This window comes from Haliotis rufescens, unplaced genomic scaffold, assembly GCF_023055435.1.
Source record: "Haliotis rufescens isolate VD_foot unplaced genomic scaffold, xgHalRufe1.0.p SCAF_6, whole genome shotgun sequence".
NCBI classification, from domain to species: Eukaryota; Metazoa; Mollusca; class Gastropoda; order Lepetellida; family Haliotidae; genus Haliotis; species Haliotis rufescens.
This window is the reverse complement of record NW_025964334.1, coordinates 26,001,556-26,018,264: the sequence shown is the minus strand read 5'-3', so window position 1 is coordinate 26,018,264 and position 16,709 is coordinate 26,001,556. Positions and strand designations below refer to the sequence as shown.

General features: G+C 36.4%; 3 protein-coding genes and 1 long non-coding RNA gene across 7 annotated transcripts; 2 read left to right on the top strand and 2 right to left on the bottom strand.

Moving 5' to 3' along the window:
* Positions 1–244: 244 nt before the first annotated feature.
* On the bottom strand, positions 245–2,395 carry LOC124124879. Of its 4 annotated transcripts, none has more exons than XR_007218712.1 (5): positions 2,304–2,395; positions 1,481–1,548; positions 1,124–1,276; positions 690–728; positions 245–328 (listed from the first exon to the last, which is right to left on the bottom strand). It is a non-coding gene; the product is annotated as an uncharacterized LOC124124879 (long non-coding RNA). The 4 variants fall into 4 exon arrangements; XR_007218713.1 differs by lacking the exon at positions 2,304–2,395 and adding an exon at positions 2,145–2,229; XR_007218711.1 differs by lacking the exon at positions 2,304–2,395 and adding an exon at positions 2,006–2,087.
* On the top strand, positions 1,798–4,001 carry LOC124124875 (putative nuclease HARBI1). Its single transcript, XM_046488161.2, has 4 exons — positions 1,798–2,405; positions 2,648–2,760; positions 2,900–3,011; positions 3,534–4,001. Exons 1-4 carry the CDS (start codon positions 1,931–1,933, stop codon positions 3,926–3,928), a joined length of 1,095 nt encoding a protein of 364 aa, XP_046344117.2. The 5' UTR covers positions 1,798–1,930; the 3' UTR covers positions 3,929–4,001.
* A 73-nt stretch (positions 4,002–4,074) lies between these two features.
* Positions 4,075–11,231, bottom strand: LOC124124876. Its single transcript, XM_048386482.1, has 6 exons — positions 11,167–11,231; positions 7,016–7,143; positions 6,658–6,810; positions 6,215–6,253; positions 5,805–5,855; positions 4,075–5,384 (listed from the first exon to the last, which is right to left on the bottom strand). Exons 1-6 carry the CDS (start codon positions 11,229–11,231, stop codon positions 5,137–5,139), a joined length of 684 nt encoding a protein of 227 aa, XP_048242439.1. The 3' UTR covers positions 4,075–5,136.
* A 112-nt stretch (positions 11,232–11,343) lies between these two features.
* Positions 11,344–15,237, top strand: LOC124111447 (40S ribosomal protein S16). Its single transcript, XM_046471164.2, has 6 exons — positions 11,344–11,475; positions 11,593–11,644; positions 12,811–12,912; positions 13,300–13,396; positions 13,941–13,988; positions 15,056–15,237. Exons 1-6 carry the CDS (start codon positions 11,453–11,455, stop codon positions 15,199–15,201), a joined length of 468 nt encoding a protein of 155 aa, XP_046327120.1. The 5' UTR covers positions 11,344–11,452; the 3' UTR covers positions 15,202–15,237.
* The last annotated feature ends 1,472 nt before the right edge of the window (positions 15,238–16,709 follow it).

The window sequence follows — 16,709 nt, the reverse complement described above, 5'->3', positions numbered from 1 at the left end:
GTATTTTCAGCTTATGACAAGACAGTGAATGTATTGTTTGGGGTAATACATGTGTTAGCATCTTGCTATGAGTGTTTTCATTTCTATGCTTTCAATAAATCATACAAAGGTCATAGTTTATTAGTAGTAGTATTATACTAGTATTATAGAAGGATTATGCAAACATAAATTTGATCTGTAAATGCAATCTTGAATAAACTGAAATAAACTCTGAAAATGTTCATTATTTAGTATAGTAATATGTTCTACAGGTATTACTCAGATCCTTCTGATGTACCTTCTGCTGGGTTGTCTTGCTCATCAATGTGATGTGCTTCACCTTGCAGACCTGTAAATAAGGGGATACAATTTTTAACATTGAAAAAATGCAAAAAATTATTGTATCATTTTCAGACATTAATATATTTAAGCATTCAATAAAGTCACAAAATAAAGTTATACTTTAATGTTATTAATTGAGATAATTACATTGATTGTATACAATGTGTCAGCTCAGACAATAATGTTATGACAGGAATAGCAAACTATGCTCTACAATACATGTTGGAAATTTTGGTATTATGTTCAAGACATGACCTATATAAGGGAGACAACCCACCGAGTAATTAGATATATGTCCCATGTTATAGATGTGATTATGTATAATAATACATGTTAATAATATTCAGACATATGATGATATGTATTACCTTCTGGTGCAGCGGCAGCTACATCGCCATCATGAATGACTGAAGTGAACAGAATATTAAAATACAGTAATGCAGCTATTTTAATAATTTTCGGGTTAGAATTGACAAAAACAATTGCATTTGTGACTGAAATTGTGATGAGTGATTAATTTGATTATCTGACAAATATTAATCATTATTTGAATGATTTTGTACAAGTGCAATTCACAACAAATGTATTCATTACTTTGATCACAGGCATAAAAAAGTTGTTGTCTGAAATTTTTGTTGTTGTTTCCTTTGTCTTTACTTGGTTTGTTTATACTATATTTGATAAGTATTTTTGTCATCCAAATACATTGTCCCAGGTGATAGGTCTCACCATAACCAACATTAATGAGAAATAGTTGGCTTTAAAATTTACATTAATCTTTTACATATTGAACTGCCCATACCATCAGTGTCAATGCCATGTTCTAGGCCATGAATACCTGGCCTCCCCTCCAAAGACTGACAAAGGACCTCGTCCGCGTTGGACAGTGCTGGGAGTGGAGGCCCTTCTCAAGTTGTGGCCATTGACCTTTTGAGGCCGTCGATCTTGCTTTTAGCTACAATACAAACTTGCAGTTTAGTTCAGTAACATAACATATATATTGAAATATTAAATTTGGGTTTCATTGACATGTGTTCATGTGTTATTGAGGGATAAACATGTGTTTCATCAATTATATAATAACCATTTAATACAATATGATGGAGTAACAATGTTGACACAATATGCCTCTTAGTATTTTTCTAATATAAAAGAGTACCTCTTTGTTTCAAATTGAAGTACTTCTTCTTCACTTCAATAGCCTCCCTTTTGGCATTGATGTGTCTTCTGAAAGTATATAAAAGAAGAGATATAATTTGAAAATTAATATACAGAACATGTTTTCTTCTTCACTGTCAAGGAATTGAGGAGGGGAAAGCCCATGAAAATACATGTCTCCATTTAGATTACCGGTATATACAATAAAGTTAATTCAACGAAGAATCAGGTATATCAAGAGTGTGCTTGCCATGACACACATTTTCGACTGTTTACTTATGCAAATCTGGGCACCACATTTCAACGCATGATCGAATACAGGCCCCGAGGTTATAAAACTTCCCTGAGTACGATTTCATGCTCAAATCCGGTTTCGTGCTCAACTCAAAACTCAGACTCAATAAACGGAGGTTATAAATAATCTGAGTACGTTTTCGTGCTCAACTTGAGCATGAAATCCGTACGATCTCAAGTAAGCTTTGGACCGTGCTCAACGCTGAGTTCGACAACAACAATGGCAGCTCACCTGCGACAGACGCGACAAGCGAGGCGGAACACCCGTGTTCCGAGAGTCTTTCGAGATCGTTCTAACCCGCTGGAAGATTTAGATGTCGAAGAAGTTTTTGACCGTTACAGATTTAGGCCAAATACTATAATATATTTACTTGGTCTACTCGATCTGACCAGAGAGACAGCTCGTAACTGTGCGATTCCACCACTGTTACAGTTGCTGGTATGCCTTCGCTTTTTGGCGACAGGCGCTATGCATCTGCTGGTTGGGGACAGCCTAAACATTTCCCGATCTACAGCCGGCAGATGCATACGTGCAGTTTCGTTGCAAATCTCCAAACTTTCAGGAAGGATTATTAAATTCCCAGTTGGGGGAGACGCCGTACGAGCGAAGGAGGCATTCGGCAACATTGCAGGTACGTACATGGGATTTTCCCAATGTAAACACAAATAAATGATTTCATTGGTGTGATTCGCGTCAGTGCCATTTTGATTGGTCAGTAAAAAGAAAATGGGTCAGAGGTCGAGGTCATGTATATAAATAAAATAAAATTATAATCAAGCGATAGATCTTAGGATGGGCTGTAAATGAAACTAGTAAACATTGCCCAGTGCAGTATGCTATCTATTGTGACACCATGACACGTTTTACTTACAGGATTCCCTAACGTAGTAGGGTGCATTGATGGGACGTTCATCCGGATACAGCGGCCTACCACGAACGAGGGAGACTTCGTGAACCGGAAAGGTTACCATTCCCTGAATGTACAGGTAAATGGGCATAATTGTACTCCATAACTATTCGTTATAATGTATGTGTTGGTTTAGGGGTGGGGAGATGTATGACTTTTGTAATTCTTATGTATGTATTGTAAATTGGAGTTTAAATTTCTGATTTGCTATCCCACAGATGTGCTGTGATGCAAATTTCTGCAGCACAAGTTGCAACGCCAGCTGGCCGGGATCGGTGCATGACAGCCGTATTTTCCCGACGTCAGCACTGTGCAGGCAATTTGAAAATGGTAAGACACGTTTTTAGAACAATTTGGTGAAAGTATTCTGCAAGTGAACAAGAATATAGTTTATCCTGTTACAAATAATATAAAATCATTTCTGTAATAGTAATTATAAGTTAAGATGTAAATTTAAATCAATATGCAGACATTTTTGTATGACATCTCATTGAATTGAAGTGACATACAAAGGGCAATTGCTTTGGAACCCTGGATAGACATGGCATAAAATCTCAGAATCTCCATACCCATTTTAATTAATAAATTAGATTGGATTCATATCCTCATTTTCATTTGTTTTTTCTCACAAGTTATTTTTTAACTTAACAATTCCATTAATTAGGATGAATGTATTTGTTCCTGGGAAAAGGTTTATTTCATTCATCATGTTCAAGATAAATATTGAAATATTTCAATTCTTAATGAGACAAATTTTATTCATACATTATATGTACTTTTTACAAGTATTCAAATCATAAAACAATCTGTTATTCTTTCAATAATATATAACCTTATTTTATTATGTTTAAGGACAGTACAAAGGTTTTTTGCTGGGGGACTCTGGCTACCCATGTCGTTGGTTCCTCCTGACGCCTCTACTGAACCCCACCAACCGTGCAGAGGAACGCTACAATGGGTCATTGTGCAGGACAAGAGTGCTCATTGAACAGACCTTTGGTGTCCTGAAACGGCGGTTTCAGTGCCTGCACAATGAGCTCAGGGCGACCCCAAGACAGGCTGTGACCTATGTTGTTGCATGTGTTGTGTTGCATAATTTGGGTATTGAAAGGGGGGATATTATAAATCATGATGAAAATCTAATGCCTCCATCTTCAAATGTGAATAATTATGTGCCACCGGTTACAGGTCCAAATGATGGAGCTGATGTGAGACGGCACATTATTCAAACATTTTTTAGTCGATAAGCATAGGAACAATTATTCACTACAATTTAATCTATCTGAATTTGTGATTTCAAATGTATATCATCTTAATTAATGATTGTGTGAGTGGTATTGCTCAGTAAGTCAGATATGTCATGACAGTTAGACTTGAATACATAATCAATTTGGTCATTCAATGTTTTATTCAGATACAAGCAGTGCACAAAATGGAACAATATTTAATTTGTATAGTCTGGCCATGCCAACAGTGCAGATTTATTTGTTGTTTAACTCCTTACTCAGCAATATTCCAGCTATATGACGGAGGACTGTACAGTAATTGTGTCTGGACCAGACAATCCAGTGATTGATATCATGAGCATCGATCCACGCAATTGGGATCGATGACATGTATCAACCAAGTCAGTGAGCCTGACCACCCGATCCCGTTTGCCGCCTTTTACGGCAAGTAAAGTGGGAAAATGTTATAATATAAAGCACATACTACGGTAGAAACTACCATTTTTAGTCCACAAGTCCTTACAATGATAACATATAGCAGAAACCTGAAAAATGGCATATGTCTACAAGTTCTTTCATACATTGACAAGTGGACACTTTGGCACGAACTGCAGGACTAGTTCAAATTTCTAACATTGCACATTGTGACAGAGCAATTCAATTCATATTTGTTTCTTAATTTCTAAATTTGAACAAGATAAAGAGTTAGCTGGAATAAAATGTTGTCATTTGTTGTGAGTAAAGATACAGAACTTATGCATGTTAGGATATTCATAATAGTCTGTATGAAGGACAAATATCTTGACCTAATGTTAGTATCAGCTGGACAAATGAAAAGTGCATGGTATTCATCATCTAGGTCTACACAAATTGCATAAACTATAAGTAAAGTCATGATCACTAGACATTCTATATTTATGTCTTTATGTTGGCACATCATACTTGCATAAATGCTGAATTATCATCACAATGTTAGAGTTACATGCTTTAAAATGATCTTACTTAAGAGCACATAACAAAAAAATCAGGATTTTTGGAGCAATTGCATATGTAATGAATAGTGATAAAACAATACAGATAGAGTTGATAATGTGTAACAATATTTCTTTGAATTATCATTAACTATTGTATCTGTCAAATTCAACTGATCATGTCCAAGCAAATCAGTAAATGTTGTTGTCATTCATATTGCATTTCTACATAACTGTCTTTAGTAATTTTGATAATAATTATTCTTCAGTTGGACATGATTCGACAAGAGAAACACCAAATTCCGCATTCATTTTTAGTTGGTAGTAGACTGATTTCCTCTGCAGCACTTGAATTTCAATGTCTAATTTCTTTTGATTTTTTTCTAACACTTCAATTTCCAGTTTCAGCTTCCTCTGTTCAAGTTTGATCCTTTCCGTGTCCTGTATCGTGTTGTCATGTGTTGCCTCAGCTTGTGTTCTTTTTCGTTTGCGCCCGGTCTTTTTGTCTGTAAATATAATGAGACTGACTTGTGTACTCTGCGTCATCTTTGGGAGTATAGTATTGTTGATAGCATTATGGGTGTTAGTGTGACATAAATATAATTCAAATATATTTCCTGTCTCTTAGTATTTTCAGCTTTTGACAAGACAGTGAATGTATTGTTTGGGGTAATACATGTATTAGCATCTTGCTATGAGTGTTTTCATTTCTATGCTTTCAATAAATCATACAAAGGTCATAGTTTATTAGTAGTAGTATTATACTAGTATTATACTAGTATTATACTAGTATTATAGAAGGATTATGCAAACATAAATTTGATCTGTAACTGCAATCTTGAATATACTGAAATAAACTCTGAAAATGTTCATTATTTAGTATAGTAATATGTTCTACAGATATTACTCAGATCCTTCTGATGTACCTTCTGCTGGGATGTCTTGCTCATCAATGTGATGTGCTTCACCTTGCAGACCTGTAAATAAGGGGATACAATTTTTAACATTGAACAAATGCAAAAAATTATTGTATCATTTTCTGACATTTATATATTTAAGCATTCAATAAAGTCACAAAATAAAGTTATACTTTAATGTTATTAATTGAGAATAATTACATTGATTGTATACAATGTGTCAGCTCAGACAATAATGTTATGACAGGAATAGCAAACTATGCTCTACAATACATGTTGGAAATTTTGGTATTATGTTCAAGACATGACCTATATAAGGGAGACAACCCACAGACTGAGAGTAATTAGATATGTTATAGATGTGATTATGTATAATAATACATGTTAATAGTATTCAGACATATGATGATATGTATTACCTTCTGGTGCAGCGGCAGCTACATCGCCATCATGAATGACTGAAGTGAACAGAATATTAAAATACAGTAATGCAGCTATTTTAATAATTTTCGGGTTAGAATTGACAAAAACAATTGCATTTGTGACTGAAATTGTGATGAGTGATTAATTTGATTATCTGACAAATATTAATCATTATTTGAATGATTTTGTACAAGTGCAATTCACAACAAATGTATTCATTACTTTGATCACAGGCATAAAAAAGTTGTTGTCTGAAATTTTTGTTGTTGTTTCCTTTGTCTTTTGACAGTACTTGATTTGTTTGTACTATATTTGATAAGTATTTTTGTCATCCAAATACATTGTCCCAGGTGATAGGTCTCACCATAACCAACATTAATGAGAAATAGTTGGCTTTAAAATTTACATTAATCTCTTTTACATATTGAACTGCCCATACCATCAGTGCCAATGCCATGTTCTAGGCCATGAATACCTGGCCTCCCCTCCAAAGACTGACAAAGGACCTCGTCCGCGTTGGACAGTGCTGGGAGTGGAGGCCCTCCTCCAGTTGTGGCCATTGACCTTTTGAGGCCGTCGATCTTGCTTTTAGCTACAATACAAACTTGCAGTTTAGTTCAGTAACAATAACATATATATTGAAATATTAAATTTGGGTTTCATTGACATGTGTTCATGTGTTATTGAGGGATAAACATGTGTTTCATCAATTATATAATAACCATTTAATACATTATGATGGAGTAACAATGTTGACACAATATGCCTCTTAGTATTTTTCTAATATAAAAGAGTACCTCTTTGTTTCAAATTGAAGTACTTCTTCTTCACTTCAATAGCCTCCCTTTTGGCATTGATGTGTCTTCTGAAAGTATATAAAAGAAGAGATATAATTTGAAAATTAATATACAGAACATGTTTTCTTCTTCACAGTCAAGGAATTGTGGAGGGGAAAGCCCATGAAAATACATGTCTCCATTTAGATTACCGGTATATACAATAAAGTTAATGCAACGAAGAATCACATTTTCGACTGTTTACTTATGCAAATCTGCATGGGCACCACATTTCAACGCATGATAGAATACAGGACTCGTTGCGATGTGTCACGCATACGCCTGAGAACTTTATAACTTAATTACCCCAACCTCCACTCGAAATTGGTTTGAAAAGAATCCACTAAAACTGTTTGGAGGATGTCCCTTGACCTTGACCCTAGACACAACGAACTTGAACTTGAGCATGAGCATGAGCATGAGCATGTATTTGAGCACGAAACTGAGTTGAGCACGAATTTTTTTTTATAACCTCGGGCCCAGCTAGCTGGTGGACGCCAAAACCACTCAACCCTCATTCGCATGGCGAACTGAACCCAGGAACTGTTGCGCCCCAAAGAGCCGAGGACTTTGGACTTCGAGGTACTAATAATAATAAAATAAACTACATAATGCTATTGTATAAATTCTCAGAATCACCACAATTTTGTAACAGAACGAATATTGTATTTTAACTTTTATTCATATTTTCAGATTGCCGAGGACTTCTTACCTGTCCGTGTAAATACGTCACATACATCCAATAACATGTAAATACATCAAATACCATGTAAATAAACCATATCTATTACAGTAACTACAAAAATCATTCTTTATTATTATTAAAAATAGAGGTGCCGTTTTCGCCTGACACATAGTAGCCGTTTTCGCCAAATGCAGTGCCGTTTTCGCCAGAGAAATCGGTGACGTTTTGCTGAGGTGCCGTTTTATTATTATCCCATTCAGACCCGACATTTTAACAAGCACACACAAAGATCTAGTTCAGAAACACTAGACTGAAATTAATCCAATATATGTTTCCAAAATTATTAGATATATTTTTGATTAATTTCATTGTGTAATAAGAAAACAAATGCAAAATAAATGGCTTTTCATGTGAATAAAATTCAGAGGCCAAATATCAGAACCAATGACAGACCCTATCATTAAACAACATTATCACGGATACTGGGCGTTAAATAATTCCGCTAAACCACCATTTCACAAGGGGCGAAAACTGGGCATAATCGGCGACATTTGCTTCTTCAAATTTGCTAAAATAAAGATGCCAACGGTATTTCATTGATGTGGTCGTTTAATTCCATGTATTATGTTTACGATTTCGTGACAACAGTGAGCTGACACGGAATATCGACGCACATATCACTGTTGAAAATGGGGTGTGTGTCATGGTTTACATTAAAAACACTCAGCGTGTTTATTTGACGTCACATCCGGTGATTTTCAAAAATGGCTATGCTAATGCCGATATAGGGGAGGGACACGCCTGTGAAAAGAGTGTCATCTTGCGTTTGCTGTGGTAAACCCAAATCTGGTGGCGGGCAATTTTATAGGGTGAAAACTAGACCAACAAAATCAACTGACAACAGTCTCGCTAATCTTTTGGAGCGCTACAGTGGATTAAAAGTGGTTCATGGGTTGAATTCTAAGTGAAGACAGAACATATTTTAAAAATTGCATTTCTGAAATTCGATGATTTTGTTTGTGTTTGTATATTCCAATAAACCTAAAACAATTAGATCATGCCCTCTAAATGGCTAAAATAGCTGCAAAGTTATTATTGTTGACATATTTATTTCAAAAATTAACTTCTATATTTTTGCGGATTAACACAAAGTGTGCACTCCAGCTTTTTCGTTTGCAAATACCTCCATACACTAAATTGTTGAAGTCAATTCTTAAATAATCTATGTTCCATTGACATTATATAGAAACTTATCACGTTTCATGGATAGTTGCCAAACTATTGGTACCCAAATGTTTAATGTTTTATTTGTTTGAAAATGTAAAGAGGTATACCATACCATACCATACCACCACTGTACATGTAACCCACACAGAGCAACAAAGTCCTAAGAACAGTTAAGGTAAATATTATATAATAAGTAGACTGCAATCGTTTGATTTATGATTGATTGAGTGATCTTTGAAGATTTTATAGATTTTCGGGCAACGCGGTCCATTTACACCTTGTCTAGAATGGCGGTTACAAAATTCTTAAAAATGTTATGAAGTAGAGAAACTGACACAGGCTTTCCCCTTGGATGATAGAGGGACATATATGTCATTCCTCTTCAACCCTCACTTTGAAGTCGAATAAAATTCAAACTGCACCACTCACAGATTGAGGCACTTCACAGTTTTGAATACTGTGGGAAATTCCCCGTTTGGTCATGTCATCCACTGGCATTTTGGGCCAAGTAAAATTACTGAAAATAACCTCTGAAATTAGGTTCAAAGTAAATGTCGCCATTTGTTTACACATTACTACATTACCACTCACGGGGTTATTTACAGCATGTTTTTGAAACAATAATTTCGGCTATTTACTCGGGGAAATGAATTTTAAAAAAACGGGTATCTGACTTTGATCAAATCCTGAATGATCATTCCAAAACGTCGCCGATAGCCCTAGAATCGTTTAGAATGCATTGGAAAATACGCAAACACGAACGCCGAATGAACTTTCCCCCATATTGGATAGTGAGTGAGTGTGGTTTTACGCCGCTTTTAGCAATATTCCAGCAATATCACGGCATATCACGGCTTCATGCATTGTACCCATGTCGGGAATCGAACCTGGGTCTTCGGCGTGACGAGCGAACGCTGTAAACACTAGGCTACCCGACCGCCCCCATATCAGCTTCCCGAGTCAAGAGAGTTAACTGACTTTAAAAGTCCAATTTCCACGTGGAAACGACTTTTATAGTCAATTAACTCCTTTGCCTCGGGAAGATGCCCCCATATTGGATAGTGTTTACAAAATCACGTTTCACGTATAACGGTTATGAGATGCCTGTAACATCACGTTAATTTCATACTCAGTTGCGATACATACATCCTTGAATTCCTCATACAGAGTAGAAGCAAATGGCACATGGTCCTTGTCACCAATACAAAGTGTTTAGATGACATGCATCAAAATAATTTAGGTGTGAAAACGAACGCTGTACTCGAAAAACTACACTTGTTTGAAATGTAAACAAAGCAAAATTCAGATTTTACACAGTGTAGCATTTTCTCCTTTTTTTAAATATCCATTCGTCTATTCAGGTGCAATCTTAGACTACATTACTACTTTAGTATTATTTGTAACACTTTGAAAAGGAATATCACCTTCATAATGCTGTCACTCAGCTACAATGTTGTACAAAGTTAGAAGTGATGACTGTGAATGAATAGAAACCATCCATTATGATTCTGCCCATTTGTTGAGTAACGGACATTGGTTTATTTCGTTGGTATTAATAATTGTATTGCATTTGAATGTTGCTTAAAAAAATATAGCTAGAAAATATCAACATTGGCCATGGTTTAAATCTATTCTATTCTAATTTCAATGTTTTCAACAGGGGTTTCATCATTTTAAACGTAATCATCCAATAAATATATCGCAACCACATACGAGGAGTCGCACAACACATTTCTATTTTGTTAGAAGAGTCACATCATAATATGATATATTACGAGTTATTCCTTAAATGGAACACCAACCCACTTTAAACATAAACATTTTTGACGTCATGGAATGGAATGCGACATATATATTGTTTGCGTTGCTCTACATATGTCGACATATATAAACTTCCTACATGAGTATCTCGTTCAAATACCTGAGAATATTTTATTCGCTCAAAGTTTTCTGACAAGTGCATAATAAATATTTTTCTCGCATAGCACAATTTGGTGATGTATTCGAAAACCTGCGAAATGTTCATGCAAAGAATACGCGAGACTATGTTTACTATCATTTCTCTTACATATTGATATCATGTACGTAAAATGTATGAAGAAAATAATTGTGGAAATTTAACTTCCAACAATTAAGTAAAATTTAAAGTTTGAAGGTATTTCCTGCACCAGATGGTGGCCCATCTAACAAAATGACTTACCGGCTCGTATAGTGTGATATTAGAACGGGGCCCAGCTTAGGGTCAGTGTAGCGCCAGCGCAGCATACCCAAGGAACCACACTGTGTAACAAAATATATTTCGTTATCTTTTTGCAAATTATCATCATATTTGCATTGTTACTATTTCAATAAACGGTCGCATATGTTCTTTGAAACAGCCTTTCTATAAACAAAAACAAAATATTACAAAATGACTTTGTGTAACGAGAGTAGGGCCCCGCTGCAGCGGAAGTTGTATTCCCTCCCGACTTCCTTTCTTTTCCAACATGGCTGGGGAACGTGACGAGAAGTGAGGGACTCTCCTTTTCTTTGACATATCTTAGATATATCCCAATAAAATACACGATTACTTCATTTGTGGCATGAACAATAAAGCGTCGCTAAACACACATCTTTTGTTTCACAGGACTACACAGTCGAAAGGACCCCTGCAGTCTGTCCAAGTATTTGGACGTAAGGTGCGTGGTTAAGAGGTTAATCCGAGGCTATTTCGTACACTATGTGTTTCGACTCACTATTTAATATTTGAAGGATTTCCCAACCTTCATCATCATGGGAGATGTACAGCTGCATGGGATCACTCGTGTTGCATGTAACTGACAACAGTATATGTGACAAGTGGCAACATTTATTTGCATGAAGAGTTGATGATCACCACCAAGTGACATTACTATCATAATTTCCAAGCAATATAAACCTAGTATCACCTGGCCTATATATTGTCGTGGTATCGGTAAAACTCATAATCCACACCCCTGTTGACTCTTTACTCATGCAAATCTAAGCACGATATTTCATCGCTTGATCGAATACAGGACTCCTTGCGGTATGTCACGGCTAATTCACGATTTGAAAACTCTGTCATCGATAATATCTTACATAAAATATTGTGATGAAATAAAGTTAACATTTACCCAAACAGTCAATAATGTCAATTGCTGAAGATGGAAAGTAACTTTTTGTTATATCTCAAATGTCCCCAAAGTGCCCTGCATCAATGTGCCACCACTTGCCAGTGGAGTGAAATGTGTGTATGTTGATAATGATTTCTTTCGGTATTGTGTTTGCGTATTTGCTCAAAGTTACTTCTCCAATATTTATCGATAATTGATCAATAATTAGTTAACGATTATCAATCTCTGTTATCTGTGTCGTCATTCGATAGCCAACCCTAGGGTAGATATTGATTATCGTTCACTTCAAATGTCAGTATTTGATTACATACATGTTAAGCATGTGTTTAGGGCTTTAAAATATTAGGGATTTGGTTGATTAAGCTAACAGTTGCGTCAAATAATATACAATACACTAAATGTGTGCTTGTCTCGTGCATTCCTATGGGGTGTCTGGCTGATATACCCCTTTTCCAGGGATTGACATCAGACACTCCTCGTTCCTAGGGCAGAATACTATTGGTATTGGTGCACTGATTGATTATAAAATTGGTTTACGAGTTATTTGTATGCATTAATTTGATTATCAATCACATTAGCATTAAATGAACATATTGAATACATAGATAATGTCAAGATGTTGCCATTGTTTATCCCAGAGAGAAAGAGGAAGGAGTTTGAATGTACAAGTACACGACATACACATTATTCTTCATAAACTTGGGTTGTAGAAAACTGCTACAGCTGTTGCTCACTGCAAGCGTGGAAATGGCCTGATTAAGGTGAACGGTCGTCCCCTGGAACAGCTCGAGCCACAGATCTTGAGGGCTAAGGTGATTTGATAATTGTATAAATACAAAGTCATGGCTAGGTTTTCCTGTGACATGTAATATGTTTGAAATATTTAAATGTAAAGATTGCGACTTCCATAACTCTACAATACGTACGATCTGCAAGAGTTATTGGATTGTTTCAATGAGTGGCCTGGTTTTATTAGCTTATTGTGCATGTTGTCAGAAGTGAATCATGTTGAGATTACATTGCTACAGACGAGCTTGATTAATCACTTGTCCTGGTACTACATTAGTAGTATGGCTACTCATGTCACCAATCACTAGTTTGCTGGTCAAGACTACATTTACAGGCCACTGTGCTGTATATTAATGACTGTGACACACATCACTGATTTAGTGGTACATTTAAGTTGTTTTTCCTTTCAGCTCCAAGAGCCTGTGCTGCTCCTCGGCAAAGAAAGATTTGCCGGTGTTGATATCCGTGTTCGCGTCAGAGGTGGTGGTCATGTGGCACAGATCTATGGTAGGCATATTTGTACACTGTATCATCTTTATGAGCAGTATCAGTAATGATTTTCGGTCAGTCCAAAAGTATTTGAGCATACTAGCCTGAACTTGACTGTGGTTTAAAAGCGATCATGAGGCTTGACTTTCAACTGTCGTGACGCTGAGATCACTTTGTAAGTGGGGCTTTGTGTGTTGCATGGGTGACATGACATCCTTGTACAGTTTCAGTTTTGGATTTTGATTGGCCCAAGAAATTGGTCATTGAAAAACAATCCCTATAACACTATGTAATTTTGGTGTTGGTTTCCAAGGAACCAGATTTCAACCTTGTTTGTTAGAAATGTTTTACCAGGCTTTCGAAAAAGCTGTTTATAGTTAATAAAAAGTGAATAAATTCTTGGCAACATTATGTTAGCCACAGTTCATCTTGCTAATATCAAAGTCTGTGTGTTAACTGAAAAGAGTTCCAGTTAACTGTTTCACTGAAAGCCAACTGCTAGCACAACTGAAGATAAACCCATGTTTTGAATGTATAATGATTTTTGTCTTCTTGTTTCTAGCGATCAGGCAAGCCATCTCCAAGTCTCTTGTTGCATACTACCAGAAGTGTAAGTTGTTTCTATTATTTGGTTAGGTGGAATACATAGTGGTAAACTTCCTCCACATTTCATCATTCATAAAACAAGCTGAATACAACCAATGTTTCACTCAAAGGATATAAATCCATACTGCTTATCTGGCAATGAATAAACCCGTGAAGATCCCGATTAGAATAGGTCTTCAGCAACCCATGCTTGCCTTAAAAAGTGACGATGCTTGTCGTAAGGGATGACTAATGGGATGTGACTTGATTGATGCATGTCATCATATGCCATTTGCATAGACCAATGCTCATGATGTCAATCACTGGATAGACTGGTCCAGACTCAATTATTTTCAGACTGCCACAATATTGCTGAGAGCAGCATTAAGCAAAAGGAAACAAATAATACATAAATATTCTTAACCTGAACACAGACATTGATGCATATGTTTATGTTTGAAACCAATAACGATGTTAATCAATCACAATTGAGTCAAGATGACACATATAACCCTTCCAAACCCTTTTTAATCCATGGAATGTTGGTACGACCTTGCATAAAATCCCCAAAGTCTACAATTCATTACCTGTATTTTGCACTGATCCCACTATTCATTACCACAGTAACCGTTTTTTTGGAAACGACTTTAGTCCTGAAAGTTTCCCTTGCATCAGAATTGTACACAAGTCATGCTCCTATTGGTGCATGTTCATAGAAACTGGTTCACTCTTGCCATGATAGTATTGATACTGATGAGACCCGTGAAGATTCCGAGGTAGAATAGGTCTTCAGCAACCCATGCTTGCCGTAAAAGGCGACTATGCTTGTTGTAAAAGGCGACTAACGGGATCGGGTGGTCAGACTCGCTGACTTGGTTGATGCATGTCATCGATCCCAATTGCGTGGAGCGATGCTCATGATATTAATCACTGGATTGTCTGGTCCAGACTCGATTATTTACAGACCCCCATCATATAGCTGGAATATTGCTGAGTGCAGCGTTAAACAACAAACCAAACAAACTATTGATACTGATGAAAATATTGCAAATTCACTTCAAGACAGTCATAAGATAAACCTTGGGTTTTCAGATGTAGATGAAGCTTCAAAGAAGGAAATCAAGGACATCCTGATTCAGTACGACAGAACACTGCTTGTTGCTGACCCCAGACGCTGCGAGCCCAAAAAGTTCGGTGGACCTGGTGCCCGTGCCAGATACCAGAAGTCCTACCGTTAAGTCTGTACTATGTGATAATAAAGTCTGGGGACGTAACCTCCTCCTTGTGTTTTTATTGACATTGTTCCCTGCAGCCTTGTGGGGACGACACAAAGATGTTAGGTGTTCTTGTAAACAAGCAAAAACATATTCAGGGATGTGAAATCTCTGCAGAAACGAGGAAAATCAGGGTTTTTTTAAACAGTAGTCCTCGAGGGGAAAAATCATCTTCAGCGTAAAAATATAATCAAAGATTTTTACACACAAAAAACACTCAAAAAGTGTTATCGAAAACCGGACCCCACTAGACTTTTTTTTGGAAACCTGCTCACATCCCTGCATATTGCCAATGCACTGTCGGTCAATATTCATATACATGCAAGTACATCTTCATTTGGATTTGGGGTTAGAATAGGTCCCCAGCAACCTGTTCTTGTAAGAGGTGGTGGTCAGGCTCCGTGATTTGTTGATTGAATGTCGTCGTACCCAGACACTGGTATTTTGCTCATGATCTCAATCACTGGTTTGTTTGAGACTCACAGGTCACTTTCATTTGGAAGAATGTGGCGCGAAACTTGAAAACAATGAACAATTGATAAGTTTGATCACATTTGGTGAGGTAGTAAAATAACTAGGGCTGGCTATCGATACAGATCATAGAGACAGATCATTGTTAACTAAATATCAATCAATTATCGATAAATATCAGAGAAGTAACTTTGAGTAAATATGCAAATGAAGTCCTAAAGAAATCAACATATTTCGCTCCACTGGTGAGTGGTGGCACATGTCATTTATGCAGGGATTACTTTGTGGACATTCAAAATATAACAAAAAAAGTTACTTTCCATCTTCAGCAACTGATAATAACAAGTCTGTTTTGGTAAACCTATCTTTATTTCATCACAATAGTTATGTAAGATCTGATCGATGAGACAATTTTTATATTGATAATTGTTAATATTTTTTCCCATCGCCGATAAGTTCAGATTATCAATTAATTTTTTTTGCCAGCCCTAAAAATTACCTGCTAAAGGTAGTAGACTCACGAAACCAGACCATATGGATCGACTGATTTAACTTATCCTAGTACTTAAGTCCATTCTGCCATGGCTCAACGAGATCACACTAGTGTTTGTTTTGTTTTTTTGTTTAATGCTACACTCGGCAATATTCCAGCTCTATGACGGTGGTCCAGTGATTCATATGAGCATCCATCTACGCAATCGAGATACGACCATCCGATCCAGTTAGCCTCTTGCGACAAGCATGGGTTACTGAAGACCTTTTCTACCCCAGATCTTCACGGGTCCATACCAGTGCTTGTCACTAATTCTGAAGGCACAGACCAATACATCACTACACACAAGTAACTGGTAGTTAGCAGATCTCACTGATGTCTACAACTATATCTACATATACGAACGAAATGACAGGTTCGGTATTTAACAAATTCAGAATAAGATTTCGCCAATCAGTATTCAGGTAAAGCCTGTTGGGCTCTAAATGAGAATGATGAAATGCAAAAC